This window comes from Syngnathus leptorhynchus, chromosome 4, assembly GCF_054491065.1.
Source record: "Syngnathus leptorhynchus isolate UIUO chromosome 4, UIUO_Slep, whole genome shotgun sequence".
NCBI classification, from domain to species: domain Eukaryota; kingdom Metazoa; phylum Chordata; class Actinopteri; order Syngnathiformes; family Syngnathidae; genus Syngnathus; species Syngnathus leptorhynchus.
This window is the reverse complement of record NC_141198.1, coordinates 13,115,282-13,134,851: the sequence shown is the minus strand read 5'-3', so window position 1 is coordinate 13,134,851 and position 19,570 is coordinate 13,115,282. Positions and strand designations below refer to the sequence as shown.

General features: G+C 39.6%; 1 protein-coding gene across 3 annotated transcripts; it reads right to left on the bottom strand.

The window, feature by feature from the left end:
* Positions 1-689: 689 nt before the first annotated feature.
* ghra (growth hormone receptor a) lies at positions 690-18,764 on the bottom strand. 3 transcript variants are annotated; one of them, XM_085909056.1, is made up of 10 exons: positions 18,662-18,764; positions 13,339-13,454; positions 7,064-7,199; positions 6,795-6,964; positions 6,251-6,429; positions 5,257-5,416; positions 5,082-5,172; positions 4,932-5,001; positions 4,112-4,341; positions 690-4,025 (listed from the first exon to the last, which is right to left on the bottom strand). In XM_085909056.1, exons 2-10 carry the CDS (start codon positions 13,448-13,450, stop codon positions 3,362-3,364), a joined length of 1,812 nt encoding a protein of 603 aa, XP_085765182.1. In that variant the 5' UTR covers positions 13,451-13,454; positions 18,662-18,764; the 3' UTR covers positions 690-3,361. The 3 variants fall into 3 exon arrangements, with proteins under 3 accessions (XP_085765182.1, XP_085765180.1, XP_085765181.1); XM_085909054.1 differs by having other exon boundaries at positions 18,411-18,756; XM_085909055.1 differs by lacking the exon at positions 18,662-18,764 and adding an exon at positions 15,985-16,752.
* Between the last annotated feature and the right edge of the window lie 806 nt (positions 18,765-19,570).

Sequence of the window (19,570 nt, the reverse complement as noted above, 5' to 3'; positions counted from 1 at the left end):
TAAAGAAAAAAAAATGTTTGTGGCATTTCCATTCATGTCAATGGGTGATTTGATTTGCAATCGTGGTCACGGAACAAATTAAACTTAAGTCAAGATACTATTGAACTTGGATGAACAATGTTGTTGAGCATGAACCTGGATGGCATATGGGTCTGTTGGACAAAATGATGAAACAACAACTAAAAACTGAATACCAAGCAGTGAGTCAGTCTGCCCGCCACAGGGAAATAATCATCATTTTGGCAAAGCAGTAGGAATACAAGATTGTTTGCAGTGGAAGTATTGAAACTAAAGCCAATTTTACACAAAAGAACTTGTTGCACAAAAGCTTTTGACATAAAAAGCAGGATTATAGACACAATCACATAATTGTGAGATAAAATACGATCAGGATGGGAGAAATGATCGAGTGTCAGGTGTTACATTTAAGAAATCTGCCTGCTTCCACCCCATCACACCTCTGATAGTACTGAAAGGATGAGAAAATGCCAGCTTTGACAGACAGTGTGAAAGTGGCTTATAGCACCTACCTCAAGCTAGTCATATATCTTCTATGCAAATTATTCAACACATAGCTCACAGTATATGATTTAATCAATCTGGTTGTGTAGAATTCCGTGTTTAAACGCAGGCTGTAGCTTCGAATTGAAGCTCGTTGATAATAAAGGTTGCTCATTGTCTTGTTATTAAAAAAAAACAAGACTAAACTCCATATAATGAGTCTAATTATCATTTAAACATCTGAAGATGTACATGTTGCTAGGAGAATTAAGTCGGAATAAACAATGTTACAAAAACATGCCTCCCCCCCGAAATAAAATACATATACACTTGGGAAATTATAAGTTTTTATAGACACCTTAAAATATTTGACTGCATACTTACGATACTATATAAAGCTATTTTTTATTTTCATGAGAATGTATCGGATAATTATATAGAATTATACCCACAGCCAACTTCCTTGCATTTTCGTAAAACACCCTTAACCTTCGTGAGGACAAGCCATTTGAAAGATGAAATCCTAAAAAAAAAAAAAATCTTGAACAGTGATTCTCAGCTGCTGTCCCGCAGTTTCCTATTGTTGAAGTTAAGAACAATATTTCAGGGGGTTTAAATATAGCCTATGAAAACAATGATGTACCACCAAAAGCATATTGCAAGCCTTGAGGTCTGCCAGCCAGAGGCAATTGCATTTTTGTTTACAAAGTGAACTTGTCCCTAGAACACGAGGAAGCAACATTTCTTGTCTCTTTCTTAATCCGTGTGGGACCTTGGTATCTTAGCCTCTGTACTGTACCGGAAAAAAAAAAAAATCTGAATACAAGCAACTTTTTCTATTAGCTATCTGCAACCCAGCAGTTGACAACTATAGAAGACCATTAAAAAACAAAAAACAAAGCCACATTTTCCCATCATCCATCATTCGGGGAAATATTTAATTCAAAATCAGACAAGAAAAGTAAACTCTACCATTTGAATAAAATCTAACTAAATTCTCACGCAATGTTGATGTCTAACATACATGTACAAAGTGCTCATAAAGTGTCTGTAACATTTAAAAAACAACAAAAAAAACCATCTGCACTACGTAAAGAATGAACTCATTGTGAGCTGGTAATGACATGGGTGCATTTTACAATGACATCGCAGTTAACGCGTCTAAACAAAGCTTGAAGAAATGACTGCTCGACCGCTAGTCACTGATTGCGTTCCAGTTTGTACACACGGGGTTTCCATGCAGAGAACTTCCATCTTTTCTTTTCGAGAATCTTTTCCATACGACGGAAAATGTGTCTTTGTATTACTACTGTTCATTCATCACCAAGATGCAGATGACATAATGGTAGCAGCATTGTGAGCTCTGTAGATTTGTCCCAGCAAATATAAATGAACCATACAGTAATGCTAGCTCTCCCTTAAATGAATCTTCAACAAATACAAAAGTACCGGGCAGCAATATATCTGCTATCTCTGAATAGAAAGAAATCGAAATATATTTTCTTTGTCTTCCTAATAAAATAAAATACTACATTTATTTATTTTGTCACCGGGTGTAGTATTAGGGAAACAATTTTAAAGTTTTCCATTCCCAAGTCACCCCACGTTCTAGCACATTTAAAAATAAAAATAGAAAAAAAAAGGGGATCCCTTTCGCAAGTGTCGTAACTTTTAATTCATATATACGAAATTATAGTCTTTTATGTATTTTATGATCATGCTTCATGTTCACCTAAACACACCTCCGACTTTGCAATTATTCCCTAGTCGAGTGTAAATACCATTATTATGATCATGAGTAGTTAAACATATATCAACACAGGCACGACAAACATTTAACACAACCGTAAAGAAAGCGATTGCTAACACTGCGTTTAGTCACACCTAAGGACACACCTTCACATTCTTTCGACTCGATCCCTTCGCCATCCCTGAATTATTTGACATAAACATACGTGAAAACATTTCAAATAATATTTTAAGTGGTTAGTAGTTGTTCATGTGCGCGTGTGTGTGTGTGTGTGTGTGTGTGTGTGTGTGTCCATCAGTTACATGTAGAGAAGCTTATTGTGGTACCACAGTTTTTATGGTGTGGAAAGCAATCCTTCTGATTTAAAGTCAAGTTTACGTGATTCCTATGAATTGAAATTAAAATGAGGTTGAGATCAAAAGGGGGAAACTCATTTCTGGCCATAAACTGCGCTTATGCAATTTCCTTAGTGTCACTGAACGCCTCACGGCGGACTTCTGTCCCAAGTTATTTGTCACTATGATAAAAAATGCACTACAGATTATGGTGCTAAAATATTCTTTAGCAAATTTTTTGACAGGATTATTTGTTGTCATATCGTCTGTTTCCATCAAGTTTTCACTCATTTCCAAATAAAAATTCACAAATCCAACAAATAAAAAGTCACTACCTCAAAATTTGGCCAGCATATGAACAATGCACAATGACAAAAACAATTATTGTAGCAAAAAAATAGATATCCTAGCTTCTTACGCTGTTTGAGTAGAATATTCATAGTTCTATATCTCGTGTAAGCACACAAAAGTTGTGTCATTGATGCACACTACTAAGAGTAAACGATGGCGCATGCTTCTTCTGTCGTCTTTGAAGCAGACAGTCAAGACTTTGGCAATTCGCTAAAGATACGCAAGCGGTAAACTGATCGCTTTTATAAAATTGTCTCTCCTCCGCCATTTACAGGGAAACAGAACACAAAGTGCGTGAAATACATTTTGGCGACGCGGATGTAAGACAGCGGGGAGCGCACGTTCAAGTCCCCTTCCGGCTCGCTGCGAGTCAATGGGCCTTCCGGCAAAAGTTAGCTAACTTTCTGGTCTAAAGGTGTTGCGTTCAAGGTGAGAGCGCCCCCTGAAGGTCTGGGGTGACGTACCCCACGGGCATAGCGGGGAGGGCTTTGAGGGGGTGCTGTGATAGGCACAACGGCGCCGACTGGACGGGAGGCGGGTCGAGCAGAACACTGCGCTGACTGTCTAGCTCCTGTACCACCGTGTAGTCCGCCACGGGGGCAAAGAGCTGCGCCTGGGGGGAGTCGGGTGAGATGTAAGGCGACTCGCAGGCTTCGGTCGGCCGAGGCTCGACGGGCTGGTATCTCTCCTCGGGCATGGCGCAGTATGGCGAGGGGATCATCTGTCGGGTGCTGTTTGCGCCATCCGGTTCCAAAACCAAAAGCTGAAACTGACGCTCTTTTTGCTTCTTCTCCTCCTTCTCGCTTTTCTTTGTATCTTCGTTTGAGGCCAACTCACCCTCCTGGGTTTGTAGTTGCTGGCCAGGGGACAGCACCACCCCCCCGAAGGGCATCACGTTGCTGACCTGGGCGTAGAAATCTGTGTTGACCCAAGTTTGAGGAGTTGCGCTTTGAGAAGGCACCGGTGAGCCTTCCCCTCGCTCTGAGGCTTCTCTGTCGTCGGGTTGGCCCGGCAACATCGTGGACGTGAGCGCGTCGTCGTCTTCGTCGGGAACGTTCGGGTCATCAGGGCGGTCGCCATCAGGAAAGCTGATGTGACAGCATAGATGCGTATTAATAAGTAGCGCCGAAAAATATTCTGCGATCTGTATTGAACTTTTAAGTGCAAGAAGTACCCGAGAGCGTTGGAGCAGCCCGCTCGGTGTCTGCCAGGCTGAGAGCCCCCGAGGAGCTTCTCGGTGTCCGAAGACTGGTTGTCCTCCTTTTCCCCGGTGTCTGGATCCTTTACGTCCACCTCAATAAATTCCACCCATGGTTCATCTTGGTAAAAGTCTGGCGAGTACGTGGGGCCGCCAAGCAGACCTCCATGGCTCAGGATAAAGTTCAGCTCATTCAGCTTCCCTTTCTACATGGAAACAAAAAGACATTATGTTGACTTGCAAAATCTAACAACATCCAAAGCAGGAGCTGAAGTCAAATAAAAAAAATCCTTTCCAACAATAACACCACTTAATCGACACTTCTCGAGATACTTGACAAAGAGTTTATTAATACTATTTTAGAGTGATAGCTGCACAATGCTGTGTGTTTTCATCCTTAACGATTAACAACGGAGCTCTCCAAAAGCACTGATAATACATGATAAACAATTCTGGTCTGTTTTTTTTTTTTTTTGCTTTAATAGCAGGCTCAAACAATAAATGGCGAGTTATGGACCGTGGGCGTGATGAACAATATCAGCAGTTCAATAGAAATACTATTAAAAAAAAACAGACAAAACACTTATGTTTCATGTTGAAGTATGATGAGAGGATGTACTTGTTAAAGACCCTGTCCAACAAATTCTTTGAAATAGGTTTGAAGATAATTGCTGCAACCATGCAAAGACTCCTCGGTTGTGGAGCTATAGCATTAAACTGTTTTTCATCACTGTGCCTTTCCTGATTTTTAAATTTTTTTTATTTCTATATTTAAAAAAAAAAAAACCATTTGTACCTTTAACATCTCTGGATCCACTCCTTTAATTTTGGGCGCTGGAATCGGTGGCAACAGAATGACCATTAACCTGCAAAGGCAGCAATCTCATTTTATTCAAGACAAAAAAAAAAATACTAATCTTTTTTGTGTGTGCATTTGAGTTCCTACCTGTGCTGTTGTGAGACCACAATCCACATGATGAGTATGACGGCGGCTACGACTCCCAAAACAATAACCAATGTAAGCAGGGAAAATGAATCTAAAACAGATGAACAGAAACAATCTTACAACCCAGACGAGGACACAAAACTACAAAAGCACAAACATTTGTGCGACACGTTACCTTTGCTCGGACCTTCGGCGATGTGAATGAAAACAGATTCACTAAAGTCTCCAAACTTGGTGAAGGCTTTCATCCTGCAGCGGATGTGCACTTCATACACTTTTTCGACAAGGAGTCCATAGATTGTCTGATGAGTTTGTGCCTCCAGCTGAACCTCCAGCTGAAGAGAACACACAAGTGCAACAAGAGATCCATGACATGAGGTCATCTTGCATGATGCAGTGACGCATACAGGACAGACAATATCATAATGTTTGCCAATGAAAGGCACTGACAAAGCTTGGACTATTTTCTTGGGGGTGGGGGTAGGGGGCTCAAGGATGTCCACAAAACATTTCTTTACAAACATCTACAATATTCAGAAAAAAAGCTGATAAAGATTTATCATGTGTTCCCTATTGGGAATGGTTGAAAATTTTAATTTAATTATATGGGCAGGCACTTAGGGTGTCAAAGCATATTTCAGGATGGGGAGGGGGCAGAGTACATCTGGGTGGCAGAGAAGTGGGTGAAAACTGAACTGAAACAATGACAAAAAGTTGTTTGCAGTTGTGCCAGCAGATAGACCACAAAAGGCTTCGATTGTTCTTTGGCGCCATCTACTGCCACTTGTGAGTAAGTGTAACATGATGGGTCTCTACAGAAAAGCACTCAGTAAAAAAATGTCATGGTTAGTGAGTGCATTTCTAAAGGTTTCAGATTTACAGGGATACAGTTGGAGAAAGATTTATATGCTGAGATTAGCAAACCAGGCAGAAATGCCATGACCACTAAACCAAGCGCTCCCTCACTTGACTTCCTCCACTAAGCTTGTGTTTTCCCAGGAGGCCTTGCTCAGGCTTCCAGTGGGTTTAAGGGAAGAAACATGAAACTACATGTCCTGATTTGATCTTCCACTTTCCACTGGAGTCCACACATGGTGCACTTGTTTGCCCAACTTTTGCAAATTGAAGTGTTATGGAATTTACAAAAAGACAAAGAGTTGTCAACTCACTGCCTCCCAGTTGGTGCTGTTCTTTTCTCTGTACTGGACCTCGTAGACGATGTTCATCCATCCAACTTTGACATCTGCAGAGGGAGGCGGCTCCCACGTCACCATGACGTCGTAAGTGAGCCCAGAGGGACTCACATTTAGGCAGGTCCAGTTGAGAGCCAATGGAGGGTCAGGACGTACTGCCAAGGAAAATGACTGCTTGTAAATCATGTCAATGTGGTCATTTTAATCATGAAAATTATTTAATCTGATTTTTTCTCTTTGACTCATTGGAGTTTGGGAAATACTGGTCTATAAAATGACTTTGTCAAAGCAGGATAAAATTATTTTAGCTAAATGTGAAAATCTGTGTGGAGTTGATGCCCATTGGAGATTTTTTTTTTTTAACAAATCCCCAAATCGGTGAGGTGAAATAAGGATAAAAAAACAGGGGAAAAAAGAGTCCCGCCAAAATATATTTTTAAAAATGGCGAAAAAAAAAATAAAAAAATGCAGTATTGTTCTTTAGCAAAAATTATAATCCAGAAATATGCTTGCTACGAACCAATGTTTTCCACGGAGAAGCAGTCATCTGTATTGAAATAGGTAACGTCTCGGCTGCGAAGTTGCATGCAGTAGGTGGTCCAAATGGCTGTGTGGTTTCTATCAAAGAAGCACTCCCGCCTCGAGTTGAAATACTCTGGACACTCTTTCCATTCGTCCTTGGTGGAGGAGCTGGAGTGAGAAATAAACAAAAAGCAAACATGTCAGCCACAGAAATGTTGTCTGCTTAATAGCAATTGTTTGGGCTCTTTGCTTGGTCACGAAACTCACCCTATAACTCGTTTCTGATAGAAGACCCTCAGTGCTCCAGGGTCTGATAGGTTGTTGAAACCGCCCGGACTCCACCAGCAGCTGAACGTCACCTGGTCTCGGGATGAACACTTAGTGAAGTGAGGTTCCACGGTAGCTGAAGCACATAATGGCAAAAAAAGAAATCTACTTTATTCATCTTCATTAACTACAAAACCATTGAGACTTTTTGATCTATTGAGTGAGAAGCATGTTGGTCCATCCATCTGTTCGTCCCCCAGATTTTATTCAACTGCTTATGCTCGGTTGGATGCCTGCTTAATCTCATAGATCATTGCATTCCTGTCCGCTACGCCATACACCCTCCCTGTCAACGGACCAGGCCCTTCATCTTCTGTAAATTTTGCTTCACACGCCCCCCCCCCCCACTCCTCTCCTCATCCTACAAATTTCAGCTGCCAGCACCAAAGGTTCAACAGACTGAACACAGTGTGAAAACTAGCAGAATAATCTTTGCAAAAATATCAGTTGTAGTCATATATGTGCAAAAAAATGTGCAAAGTAGCATTTTTGGAAGATTGTTCTGCATGTGCATCAGAGGTGACAATCACAGTGACACCTGCAAATGCTTCAAATACCCTTTTTCATTTCCCGCTAACGCCGACAGTTTTTTTTTTTTTTCCTTACAGTCATCTCAGAAAAGTCTGCTTGTCACCAAGTGACAAAGTGGCTATAATGTCGACTTAAGTTCAAGTTTAAACAGGGTAACCCGTGCGGAGCGCGGTTGCAGTCAACACCATGCAAGCTCGTCAAACCTGTTTTCATAATTATTGAGTTATGCTCTCAATTAAATATTGTTTAAATTTTTTATAAGGTGAGGACACAAATTGAAGACTAGGGAGAGTGGTTCTTAAAAAAAAAATCTAATCCAGGATATGGTGGTACTCCTACAATTTTAACTTCAATATTCTCAATTTGAAATCTTTTAATTTTCCATTGAAATTTAGTAAAAAAAAACTTCCATAATGTTCCACTTATTCTGGAACCCTAGGCATAATTTAGAATTCACAACTTTAGAAGTTCCACTTTGTGCATGAAAATAATTCTCATCCCCTTATAAAGAGCACTATCTTATCTAGTTGAACATGCAGTCCATTTATACGTTGCTGAGCCATTTTGCATCCTAGACGTCGGTCGGGTAAAAGGCTACCCATTAAGGGCCACTCTTTGAAAGGCGCCACAGACAGTCGCCATATTGTGAAATGGTCCGTGGTAGCCAATGAGGCCCCGCCGGTGTCAATAATATTCTTCTTCCAGCTCATTTTGCAGATTCAAGTTAAACATGACGTTAATGGCATAATGGAAAGGAAAAAAAAAAATCTTGATGCAGAAGACTCAGGTCGACAAAATAGGTGGAAATGGGTGTACTTTATCTGAATATCTGAATAATAATCGAAATAAAATGTGGCCATGACATTTTACAATGACAGTGTTCCATTGAGGCAGCAAAAAAAACAAAATGTCTATGACTAATTTCCATAGTTCCAATTTGAATAACGGATGCTTACTAGCAGAGCAAAGTCGAATTAATCAAAGAGGTGCATTCTGGGACATTTAGGAGCGATTTGGGAATAGAACAGCTTGGGAAAAAAATTGAACAAGTACTAATGACAAGGACAAACATAAAGAGATTAAGTGGAGCCTTAAGGGACTCCAAAGGTCCCGAACAGGTTGAGAAAAGATCTTACAACAAGATAAAAGTAGGTGATAAAAATAACCGTCAACATGCATGTGAACTTGGACCTTGAAAACAGAGAACCTGTGAACAACCTTAACGTGCTATTGTCCAACTGCCAAGGACTTGCGGTCAAATGTTGTTGGGTGCGTGGGGCCAGCCATGACTGCATATGAATGATAGCGTTTATGAACTGAAGCGAGCTTTACAGTTACTACCCCCCCATGTTAAAAAGAGGAAGGCATCCATTTGAGTAATCATGTTATTTGTGAAACCCAAAGGTTAATTAAGGTAAGGCATCCATTTTGTGGGTTGAGGAAAATCTGGTTTGTTAATCATTTCTGCTGTCTTAAAAGTTTACAGCATACGTTTACTTTTATTACATCAGCAAGAACATTCTGATCATTCCACACATAACATGGCATTGCACTGCAGAATGTGTGACATCATCACACCGGACAAGTACAAATTTTTTTAATCTAGCCCGGGTCACACTTAAGCGTGAAATCCTTCATCTTCAATATTTGTCGAACCCTTCCAGCGTTCTCTGTGTTGTCTGTTGAACCACTTTCTCTATTTTTGCAGGCCTCTGAATATTTTTTTTTTTTTTTTTTTTACTTTGCAATTGTTGTCCACACACACCCAGAACTCGCCTCTGTGGAAATGTGTGCACAGGCCCGGGTGGAGTGACCGTGTCTGTGGTTGCTGCTGGTTACCACCTCTGTGCTGTGGAACACGGTGTCATGCAACAGCATCAATCATTAGGCCTGACAAACAGAAGGTGGGGGTCGTGAAAAAAAATAATAATAATCAAACGCTAAGCGGACACTTAGAAATAAAAGCCTGTGTCTGAATGTCCTCAAGCTGCAGGCCAGAAGCACAAACATATAGTCAATACGCTTTCTTTTCTTTGCATTTTTGGCAATATTTCACATTTAGACACAAAAATGACAAATACGCTGTGATGTTCAAACCAGGCAAGAAGTTGGCATTGCCATTTAGAATTTGGTTCCATACATCAAGTCAAAAAAATAAAATAAAAATGCATTGAGATTGTTACTAACAGCCTACTTGGCTTACATTTTCTCAGATGACAGTTATCCTGTGGTGTTGGGTGTGTTAAGAATTTTGTTTCGTTAGTCTTGGTAGTACAACAGACTTGTATGCTGTGTTGGTCACAGTCAGTAAAAAAAACAAACATATACATATATATATATATATATATATATATATATATATATATATATATATATATATATATATATACATACACACACACACACACACACACACACACACACACACACACACACACACACACACACACACACACACGGCAACTTTTTTTTCATCATGTCTGCAATAACTTACTTTTTAAAAATTCGTAAGCAAGAGTGAGATTCTAATAAGAAAAAGCACGTGGGGTGGAGGGTTGGGAAAGGCACAAGCTGCACTTTTGTTTGCTCGCCTTATCAGTGTCGACGTTGTTTTCAGATACTTTAACGCTTGTTGAGGAACACCGGCACGGTGCAGTGATCAATGGGGAGCATTTTAAGCCAAAACGGTGGATTTGTCCAAACGTTATCATCGGTTGTCTGAGGGGCTTATCAGAGAGGTAACGCAAGCCCAAGATAAGAAGTGTGCTGTAGTTTAGGGAAAAAGTACAATTGGGTGGAGAAATGTTTCCAGTCATTTTACAGATGCGACATCCTACATTGTAAAAACGTTCTCTCATAGTCGTAACAATAAAAGTGTACTTTCCTCGTAACGAGTCTGCTCGACTTAATTTCAGGCATTTTCAGTTTCAACTATTTTGTTTTTGTCCGATTCTTTTGTGAGGAGTGAGGCCTGTCAAATACATCCACGCTCAGCTCACATCTTGACTATTAAAAAATGATTTCTCATCAGAATGTGTTATGCGTGCCACATGCAGTAGCCAGGACTATTTCATCTTGGCAGTTCTGACCATGAACAAACAAACAAAAAGCAGCACATCCACAAGACATTCTTCCAAAAACAGCACCATACCAGCCCAAGGGCTTGGCCATATTTCACAACAGCTCTGGCTTGCATATCCTCTGGCGACTGCAAGAATGATAGATTCGATTTTAAACCAGTGCGTCCTTCACGATAAAACATGTTTGGCTGAGAGTCTGTAGAAGTTGGCAGCCGAAGCCTCAGATTGTCTGAAGACATGGATTAATTGTCGTACTTGATTGATTAATGAATACTTTCACATTTACACCAGACTATAAATAAAAAGCATTCAGGTGTGGGTGGGTGTGTCTGAAAAGGTAAGCACAAATTCATACCTCCACGCTGCAACGCCCAATCCAGAAAAACCTGCATTTGAAGCAGCTATTTGACCGTTTTGCTATAGGGCCCCCATGCACTTACAAAGGTGAGCTTTTGTAAAGCAACAAGGACATGGTCAGAAGAGGTCAAGTCACTGAATGTGTATCCAAGCAAAGTATGTCCTGAAATAAACATTGAGCAAAAAGTCTGCACAACCACGTACACAACTTGAAACAGTCAAATTGGTCCATAATTATATGTGGGCTTTGGAAGAAAAAAAAAATAAAAAAAATAAAAGACTGTCTGAACCTGCAATACTCCATAGGTTTTAAAGATACAAATTGTTATTGTGTATTTTCAATACTAACAAATTGGAACTTGTGTCTCACTAGGAATGAGCAGGTGCCCACACTTGGTAAGAATCAAGAACAAGCCTTTTTTTTTTTTTTGGGTGCTTCATAGTGTATGATGGTGTCAAATGTTTTGGACGTTCAAGTGGAAGCAAGGGAGACAAACCCAACAGAAGGAATAAAAAAATAAAAGAACAGCCAAACCACTAAAATGAATGGCTTTTTTTTTTTTTTTGGTCCCAACTGTCTGCCAACTCGTGTCCAACAAATTCCATGAAAAGTGTCCTGGTGAGGTTTGTGTAATCCTGCTGTGAGTCCAAAAGACAAACAGACACACAGACAGCCAAACCAACATAACCTCTGTGGCCATGTAGTCATCTTTTATATTGATTTTCTGCAATCGGAAAAGGACGCAAAACGTGTATCCTAAGGGGTTGTTCTTGAAAGGATTGTTTATTTGTCCTCCAGCAAACCAACCAACCCAAAAATATTTCATGGATGTTGCCAACATTTTGACAAGGCATTACGGCAAATTCAGATGAGCAGATTTTCTTAGGCCTAATTTAAGCACAATGAACATTTTTAAGCCTGGTAAATGAAATATAGTAGGGCTGAAACTAGCAATTATTTTAATATTCAATTCACATGTGGATTACTTAGTTGGTTAATCACTGATTCAGATAAAAGTTTTAATTTCCATCCCTTTATTAAAAACCAGGACATTATTTCAAATTGACAGTGCAGAAAGCGCAAAAACATATTTAGGATTTAGTTACTGGTACATCAAAAATTATATTTCTCGTAAATTTTTACACATGTTATATTTACATCTAAAATAAAGATACAGTCATCATAATACTTACATGGAAGTGTAAAGAGAGAATATGTACCCAAGGATTTGGGTAACTTAAATTCAACTTGGTCTTGAATCATCGATTATAAAAAAAATGATTTTTGATTCATTTGATAATCAGTGTGCTTGAAATTTGGCTTAAGACATGAAACATTTATCGCATCACGTATCAACACATACTGACAACATTCATGAATTTATAGACACAAGAATGAATCAATAAGTCAGCATTTACTCTCCTCTTACACCAACCGTCAGCATCTCTGGGGTCAATGTTGTCAAGGCAACGTCAAATCATAACCCCCCCTCCCTCCATCATCATTCTTTCACCTAAATATTTCACCCGGCTCGGTGACAGTTGTTCCCACCGCCCAATGTTCCCGAATTGAGCAGTCCCTGGACTTTGATAGAGTGGCCCCGGGGCGTCCGTGCGTTTACCCCCCGGCCGGCGCTGATATCGATCAGGAAATCGCTGCGTTTGCTCAATGCTGAACCTTCTGCGCAAACACAGCATTCTGCAACACACGTCTGACATAAGACGTGATGAAGTGTTGCCTTTAATCGAATGCGTTAATGTTTGATAAGTCACGTGCAGACTGTCTGTCATTTGTCGCACCAGTAGTCCTCAAAGAAATGTCACATGCCACATGCATAAGGCAATAGGACCCTGTTGTCATTCTAAAATGCTATTGTCACATAAATAAATAAATAAACATTTTAAATATCATTTGAGTTCAATTTAATTTTTTAAAATTAATTTTCACAAAAATAATGACAAATAAATTTTAAAAATCAGCATGCCACGTGTATGCTGTTAAAAAGATGAAAAGTTTTAAACAGATGATCAAACATATTCACATGTTCAAACCTCATCATATGAGATTGTAATTGATCATGTTTATTTGTGATCTTGTTACATATCATGCGCTTGGATCCAAAAGAAATGTAATAACTTGGCCTGTCCTATAATGTAGCCAGCAACACGAGATTACGCATTTAGCCTTGACCGGAGTTCTGCGAATTTAAGATACAGCGCAACCAGAGAGTGGCACGTCCCCCTTACCTGATGGCGTCATGTCGGTGTCAAAGGCCGAGGCCGGAGACGAAAGCCAGGCCGGGGAGGACGTGAGGAGGAAGAGCAGGAGGCCGGACGAGGCTGAGGACGCCGTTGCCATGATGCTGGAGAAGAGCGACAGAGAAAAGAGTGAACGAGTGGCAAGGGGGGGGGGGAACTTCTGTCTTCCTCCCTCCCTCCTGTGCCGGCCATTTTCATTTTCAGAAACTTTTCAAAATTTAACCTTATATTTGCTGCTTGTCTTTGCTACTCTTTCAACTGACAATATCCCATTCCGGGACTATTAAAGGCTTATTTCATACTTCTTATCATGTATTTAAACATTCAGTCCCTGGTCATTCTGGACCACAATTAATTATGAAATAAATAAAGATTACAAGTTATTGTAGAGACAGAAAGCCTCAGGTCCAAGTAAATAGGTGACTGCTTAGAGTGTGCAAGTCCAAACAGTCAAGTCCAAATATAGGTCAAACTCTGCCCACACCCATGGCTATTTACAGCTGTGTCCCCGCAACTTGTTTCCGGGAGGCCCAAAGAACACAACGTACACAAACACTCTTAAGTTGACACTGCCAATTAATTCTCACAGCATATTAAATACACAAGTCTTAAAGACAGAGACTGTTTGCGAGTAAAAGTATAGGATTGGGAGTTTCAAACAGTGAGCCCCTTCCCAAAAACAAAACAAAAAAAACCCCGCTTCGTCTAATGAATGAGCAAATTTCCAAATTGACATTGCACTAGCAAGTGCAAGCAAATACAAATGCCCCCAAAAACAAAAGAACAAAAACAAAAACACCAAACTGCAATGACGTTAAATCATTGAAAGCCTAAGTTATGAGTCAGGATTGCATGAAAGAAACAAAGCAATAAATCATTGAATGTGTGTGTATGTGTGAGGGAGTAGGGGGGGGACTTGAAGTGGTGGAGGGGTGAGTGCGGAAAGATTCCAGAGGCCGCACAAGGCCAAGTCATACAGTGCAAGAATTCAAGCAAGAAAACTGTGAAGCCATTAACTCATCTGCCCTGACAGAGAAGCTCCATTTAAAAGCAATTCTTTTCCAAATTAGATGGCAGCTCTTTTTAATGCTTCAGGCTCATTAAAAGTTTCAGCAGTCTCTCGCTGTCATTTATATCAAGCGGATGAAAAAAAGAAATATGTCAACCGGGTAAATAGAATGGCTTAAAGTTGCACAAACATGTATTTGATGCTTTAGAAAAGCGCGCTTTGATACATATTTTCGTAGGTGGGCATTGGGTGTTTGCTCAAAGGCACGTGTGTGGCGTGATGTAACTTCAGGTGAATGCTCAGAGCCGCCGCCCACTTTTGCACGTTCCTGAATGAGAGCCAGAAATATTTAATTCTCTTCCTTGAAACGGCAGGATTATTTTTTATTTTTTTTAACTGCTGCTTTCACACAAACTGGCAGATTGTGTTTTTTTGTACGCGGACCTCAGCCAGCGACAAACCTCGACTCCCCCAAAAAGCTTGCCAGAGCCAATCAGAGAAGAGGGAGGCTTTACACAGGTCTCAAGGGGTCCCTCTGTAAACATACGGTCAACTTTACACTACCTCTACCACACACTGCTTATTAATCATCTGTGTTGACTAAAGACGAGCTGACACGGCAAAAGGGAAAGCTATTGACGGGATTTAAGATGAAGTAACAATGAAAAGATAGATAGAAGGTTATGAGGGGAAGAAGTCACATGAGCCGTGTTGGCAAAGCGCACAGTTGCACACACACAAAAGGGCAACGTTGGCAAATCAGAGGTCCTTGCAAAAAAATAAATCTGCTCAGTGTACAGAGAAAAGGGATTGCAATGTGAAGTTGAGAGGAAAAATGATTTCAGCGTGAAGTTAGGGTGTCATATCGAGATGGTTTGAGCTTTGGCTTCTGTTTTCTCACGTTTGGTGTTGCATATCAAAACATCTTATTATTAGAAAAGTAAATCTTTTTTTTTTTTTTTTGCATTTATTATGGTCATCTAGTTGGCTTTTATGTCTTCCCAGTAGTGTTGAGGTGATAAACAGTCGAGCCACGAGCTTAACACTATCTGTGAAGGTGACGCTGACATGTGAAGAAGTTAAACAATGTGGCAGTTAAGCCTACAAGGCTTGTGGATCATTTTGAATAGCTTTGCAAATAGTTTTTGAAAAGTTCACATCTTAAATGCAAATTAGCATTAGCCATGATTACCAGCGAGGCTTTTCAATGTACGTCACAGTTGGTTAACATAATGACACAACTAATGAGTAACGTGCATGCACATGACAAAGCTGGGCCAGGTTTTGATGAGATGACAGCAGTGTGACAATTAACTCTCCGTGTTGTCAATTTCTATTTCTTCATAAACAGTTATCAAAGATGAAGAAGTCACCCCTCACCTATAATGAAGTAAAACGAATTGATTTTTGAGCCAAAGAGAAATGAGTGAGGAAGATCAAAATTGGGTACACAAAGACATTATCCTGACATCTGAACTTTGACCTGTTTTACTGCCGCTTCTTCTCGCTCTTGCTCACACAGGCCTGCAAGCCATATCCAATTCTTTTTTTTTACTTACTACGCACTTGCTAATTTGGTGAAAAAGCAATTCTACCCAATTTGAACATTTTAATCGACAGTTAACCTTTGCAAAGGTGCTTGATTGCGTTGAGGTCAATTCTTCCACATAAAAAAATTCATCCAAATGTGTTTTTAAGGACTTGACAGAATAGGCTCTTCTGCATGCTGTTGTTGAAAACAAACAATTGTCCAAAATGTCACGGTGAGATAAAAATTCCACAAAGATGAAAAAGATTATGAGTTATCCAGAACGTATGTAGTCTAACGAATATGTGAGCCACCTAAATAGCATACAGACACCGCAGACAGTGAACATGAGCCTGCATGTTGCAGCAGGGAGGATTCAGAAGGAGGAGGAGGAGCCTGGGAAAGAAGCAACCCACAGCTTTGCCTTGTTCCAAGTTCCTTACCACCGCTCTTCATACACACATTAAACCCATGCAGAGAATATTCACGTGTGTTTAAACGTGTGTCGCACACAAATGTCAACTTTTCTAACCCGCTCGCATTGGAATATCAGACAGCTCCCATGTCTCTTCTCCGGTTTCGAAAAAGAGAGTGGAAAAGTCAGAGTCAGCACACTGGCATGGGAGCAGCCACGACTGGAAGGAGATCAGCACACACATCTGCAGAGCACCCTGTGTGAAAAATCAAGTGTGCGTATCCGAGCAGCAACAAGACGATGAGAGCAAAGTGTGCACTCTTCAGAAGTGCAAAGTCAACTTGGCATGTGCGGACTTGCAACAAGTCCAATTTTCAACCAGCAACTGTCAAGTAAAATAAAAAATGATCATAATTCCCCCCATCCTCCCATCTGATATTTTTCCAAGTAACTGGCTGTCTACCGAGACAGAATTAAGGAGGATTCAAAGGTCAAGCCTGAGCTGCGTGAATTTTAATTTGGCACTTTAGTTTGATGTGGATGCTGCATGCAACAAAGTGTAGATATTTTAAGAATTTCCAAACCAATTGAGATCCTATCCAAAACCCAAACTTTGAAAAATAGGTATCATATTGCCATAACTTGAATATTTACTGTACATAAAAATACAAGACGTTCATTCATTACTATTTACTGTGTGCCTGCTTGTCAATCCACATTTTGGGGGGGACCCGATGGAAATGTTCACTATTTTGGGTAACCCTCCCCACATTTGGACAATAGTAATAAACTCAAATAACTAAGTAAGCTCTGCCGAGATCACAGAGGAAAGAAAATAAAAGAAATGTTGCTTTGCCTCTGAACACGTGTAGCATGAGAGCGTATACCGGGGTTGCTCATTACGTCGATCGCGATCTACTGGTCGATCGCAGCGTGACGTTAATTTTTTTTTTTTTGTCAGCCTATCATTCTATAATTACAAAAAAATTCAATATTTATTATGTGTGTTGTGCAATATTGGCCTATTCAGTTATGCAAGGTACATCAACATACATTGTATATACAAAGAATCCTTAATAAATTTGAAAATAGTGATATGTTTTGCATTTTGGTGGTGTGTAGGTAGATCATTTTGACTTGGATGTTTTATAAGTAGCTCACATGCTGAAAAAGTGTGAGCACCCCTGGCGTATACAAATGACTACTTTGTTGCCATGAATTCACAAAAACACATTTGACATAATGTTCACTTTTCAACATAGCAGTTAAACAAAGAGTTTCAAATGCTTCCACTAAATTAAGCAAAATCTAAATGGTGCATCTTTCCGTGAGTGAGTTTGCAGCCAGTCTTTCAGGTTTTCAAAGCTACATAGACATTATAATATGACCTAAAAATATGAAAATGCAATGACATAACTCTACTTTTTTTTTTTAAAGATTTTGACTTTTGGGGGGGGGGGGGGGGGGAGTGTCCCCCTCATCTTAACATCATCAAAGATAGATGTATAAAGCTAGCACAATCTTTTTGCCCCAATTAAATAAATCAAAGTTTTAAATGAATTGGACATTTTTATATTCTGCACTGTAATAAAAAAAATGTTTTATCTCAACATACCACCACAAAAATAAAAAAATAAAACTAAGTTAAATACGGTGCCTGCTTGATGATCTTCACTTGAGGACGCAATCAGAACTGACTTGGGACCATTATTGGGTCCTCGATCCTCAGTTGGGATAACCCTAGCGTCCATGAATTTAGAAATAAGTTTTGTTGAGGCCGAAGTATAATATAAAAGAGAACCACATGTTGCTTTGCATCACCACACAGAAAGCACGAAAAACCTGCGCAATATGACCTCATCGTTCCCTATAAACTCAATCACATCTAATATTCGATTTATTACCTGATGCATTTTGTCAGCTAATCATGCAAAGTTATCACTTCTTAATGGTGACAGTGTGCGTGAAAGACTGTTGCAAACAGCTAGTTTTGTTTTTTTAAGTTCGCCAAAGTTTCCCACGCAGCAAAAACTACGAAAAAGAGCGTGACAAGCACAGTGAAAAAAAAGAAAAGAAACACAAAACACGCTATAAAAACAAGTGCTTACTTTGCACGAATCGTCACGATGGAATCCTGCAAGGAGCAGATGGACTTTTTTTTTTTTTTTTTCCACGACTGCACAACTTGCTCATCTACACACACTACAATTCACCCTAAGTCTTCTTCACTAGATTTAAATTGGAGTCCCTTTTGCTTCCACTCGCTTGTGTCCATGTATGCGGGAGACTACAACTTCTTCTATTCTTACCGGGAAAGCCCACGCACGCACGCTCACGCACACAAAACGTCCACACATACTCGAACACGTCCACAGTGATCCGTCTCCCTTCACATGGCGGTGAGGCGCCCCCATCCGCCGAAAGAGTCCAACCTCCTTCCCAAGACCCGCAGCCAACAGGAGCCGGAGGACATTCAAGGCTAAAATACATCCGCCTCTTAAAGAGCTGCGCACACGCTCATCTTTTTCAAATTGAACTTTTATTTTCTCTTGGCAAAATTGATCTTTATTGTAACGTGTTTGAATTGGTTGTCCCAATAAGCTTTTGTCGGCTTGTTTAGAAATGTCACATTTAATATATTAAACTTAAAAAAAAAAAAGTCAAATTGAGCAACTCGTGGAATTATTTTTGTCTTGTTGATATGATAATGTGGACAGCTTGATGCATTATATATCAACAATTCATTGATTAACAAATAAATTGATAATAATTTTTGATAAGCGATTAATTATTTAGATGGTTTTTTTTTTATTAAATTTGTCAAAATGCTTGGAATTTCAGATTCTCACCAGAAAATATTAATTTAATTTCTATAGTCTTCCATGAAAGCAGACTATGTGAATCAAAACAAAACATTGACTTACTACATTTTTGTCTGATTTCTGACATCACAAACCAAATCAGTAAAGAAATCAGAATGAATAATATATGTTTGTGAAATTCATACACTGTCCATTTAAATTAATGCACTCTTTTGTTTTAGTTTTTTAAATCCGGTTTATCGATTAATCGTGAAAATCATGAACAGATTATTCAATGACTGAAACAATCGCTAGTTGAATCCCTAATACCAAACATGATAAAGTAGAATACATTAAAAGTAGATTATACTAAAATGGCTTGATAAAACAAATCGATAGATAGACGTTTGTTTCTTTTAAGACTCACGTGGAACTTCCACAACACCAGTGACGCTGTCTGAGGCTTG

Coding starts and splice junctions, on each gene's coding strand:
- ghra (XM_085909056.1), bottom strand. CDS start 13,450: ATGGCAACGGCGTCCTCAGCCTCGTCCGGCCTCCTGCTCTTCCTCCTC. Junction 6,430..6,794: donor CTTCTCCGTGGAAAACATTG/GTTCGTAGCAAG, acceptor TTTCCTTGGCAG/TACGTCCTGACCCTCCATTG. Junction 5,002..5,081: donor GTGGTCTCACAACAGCACAG/GTAGGAACTCAA, acceptor CTGCCTTTGCAG/GTTAATGGTCATTCTGTTGC.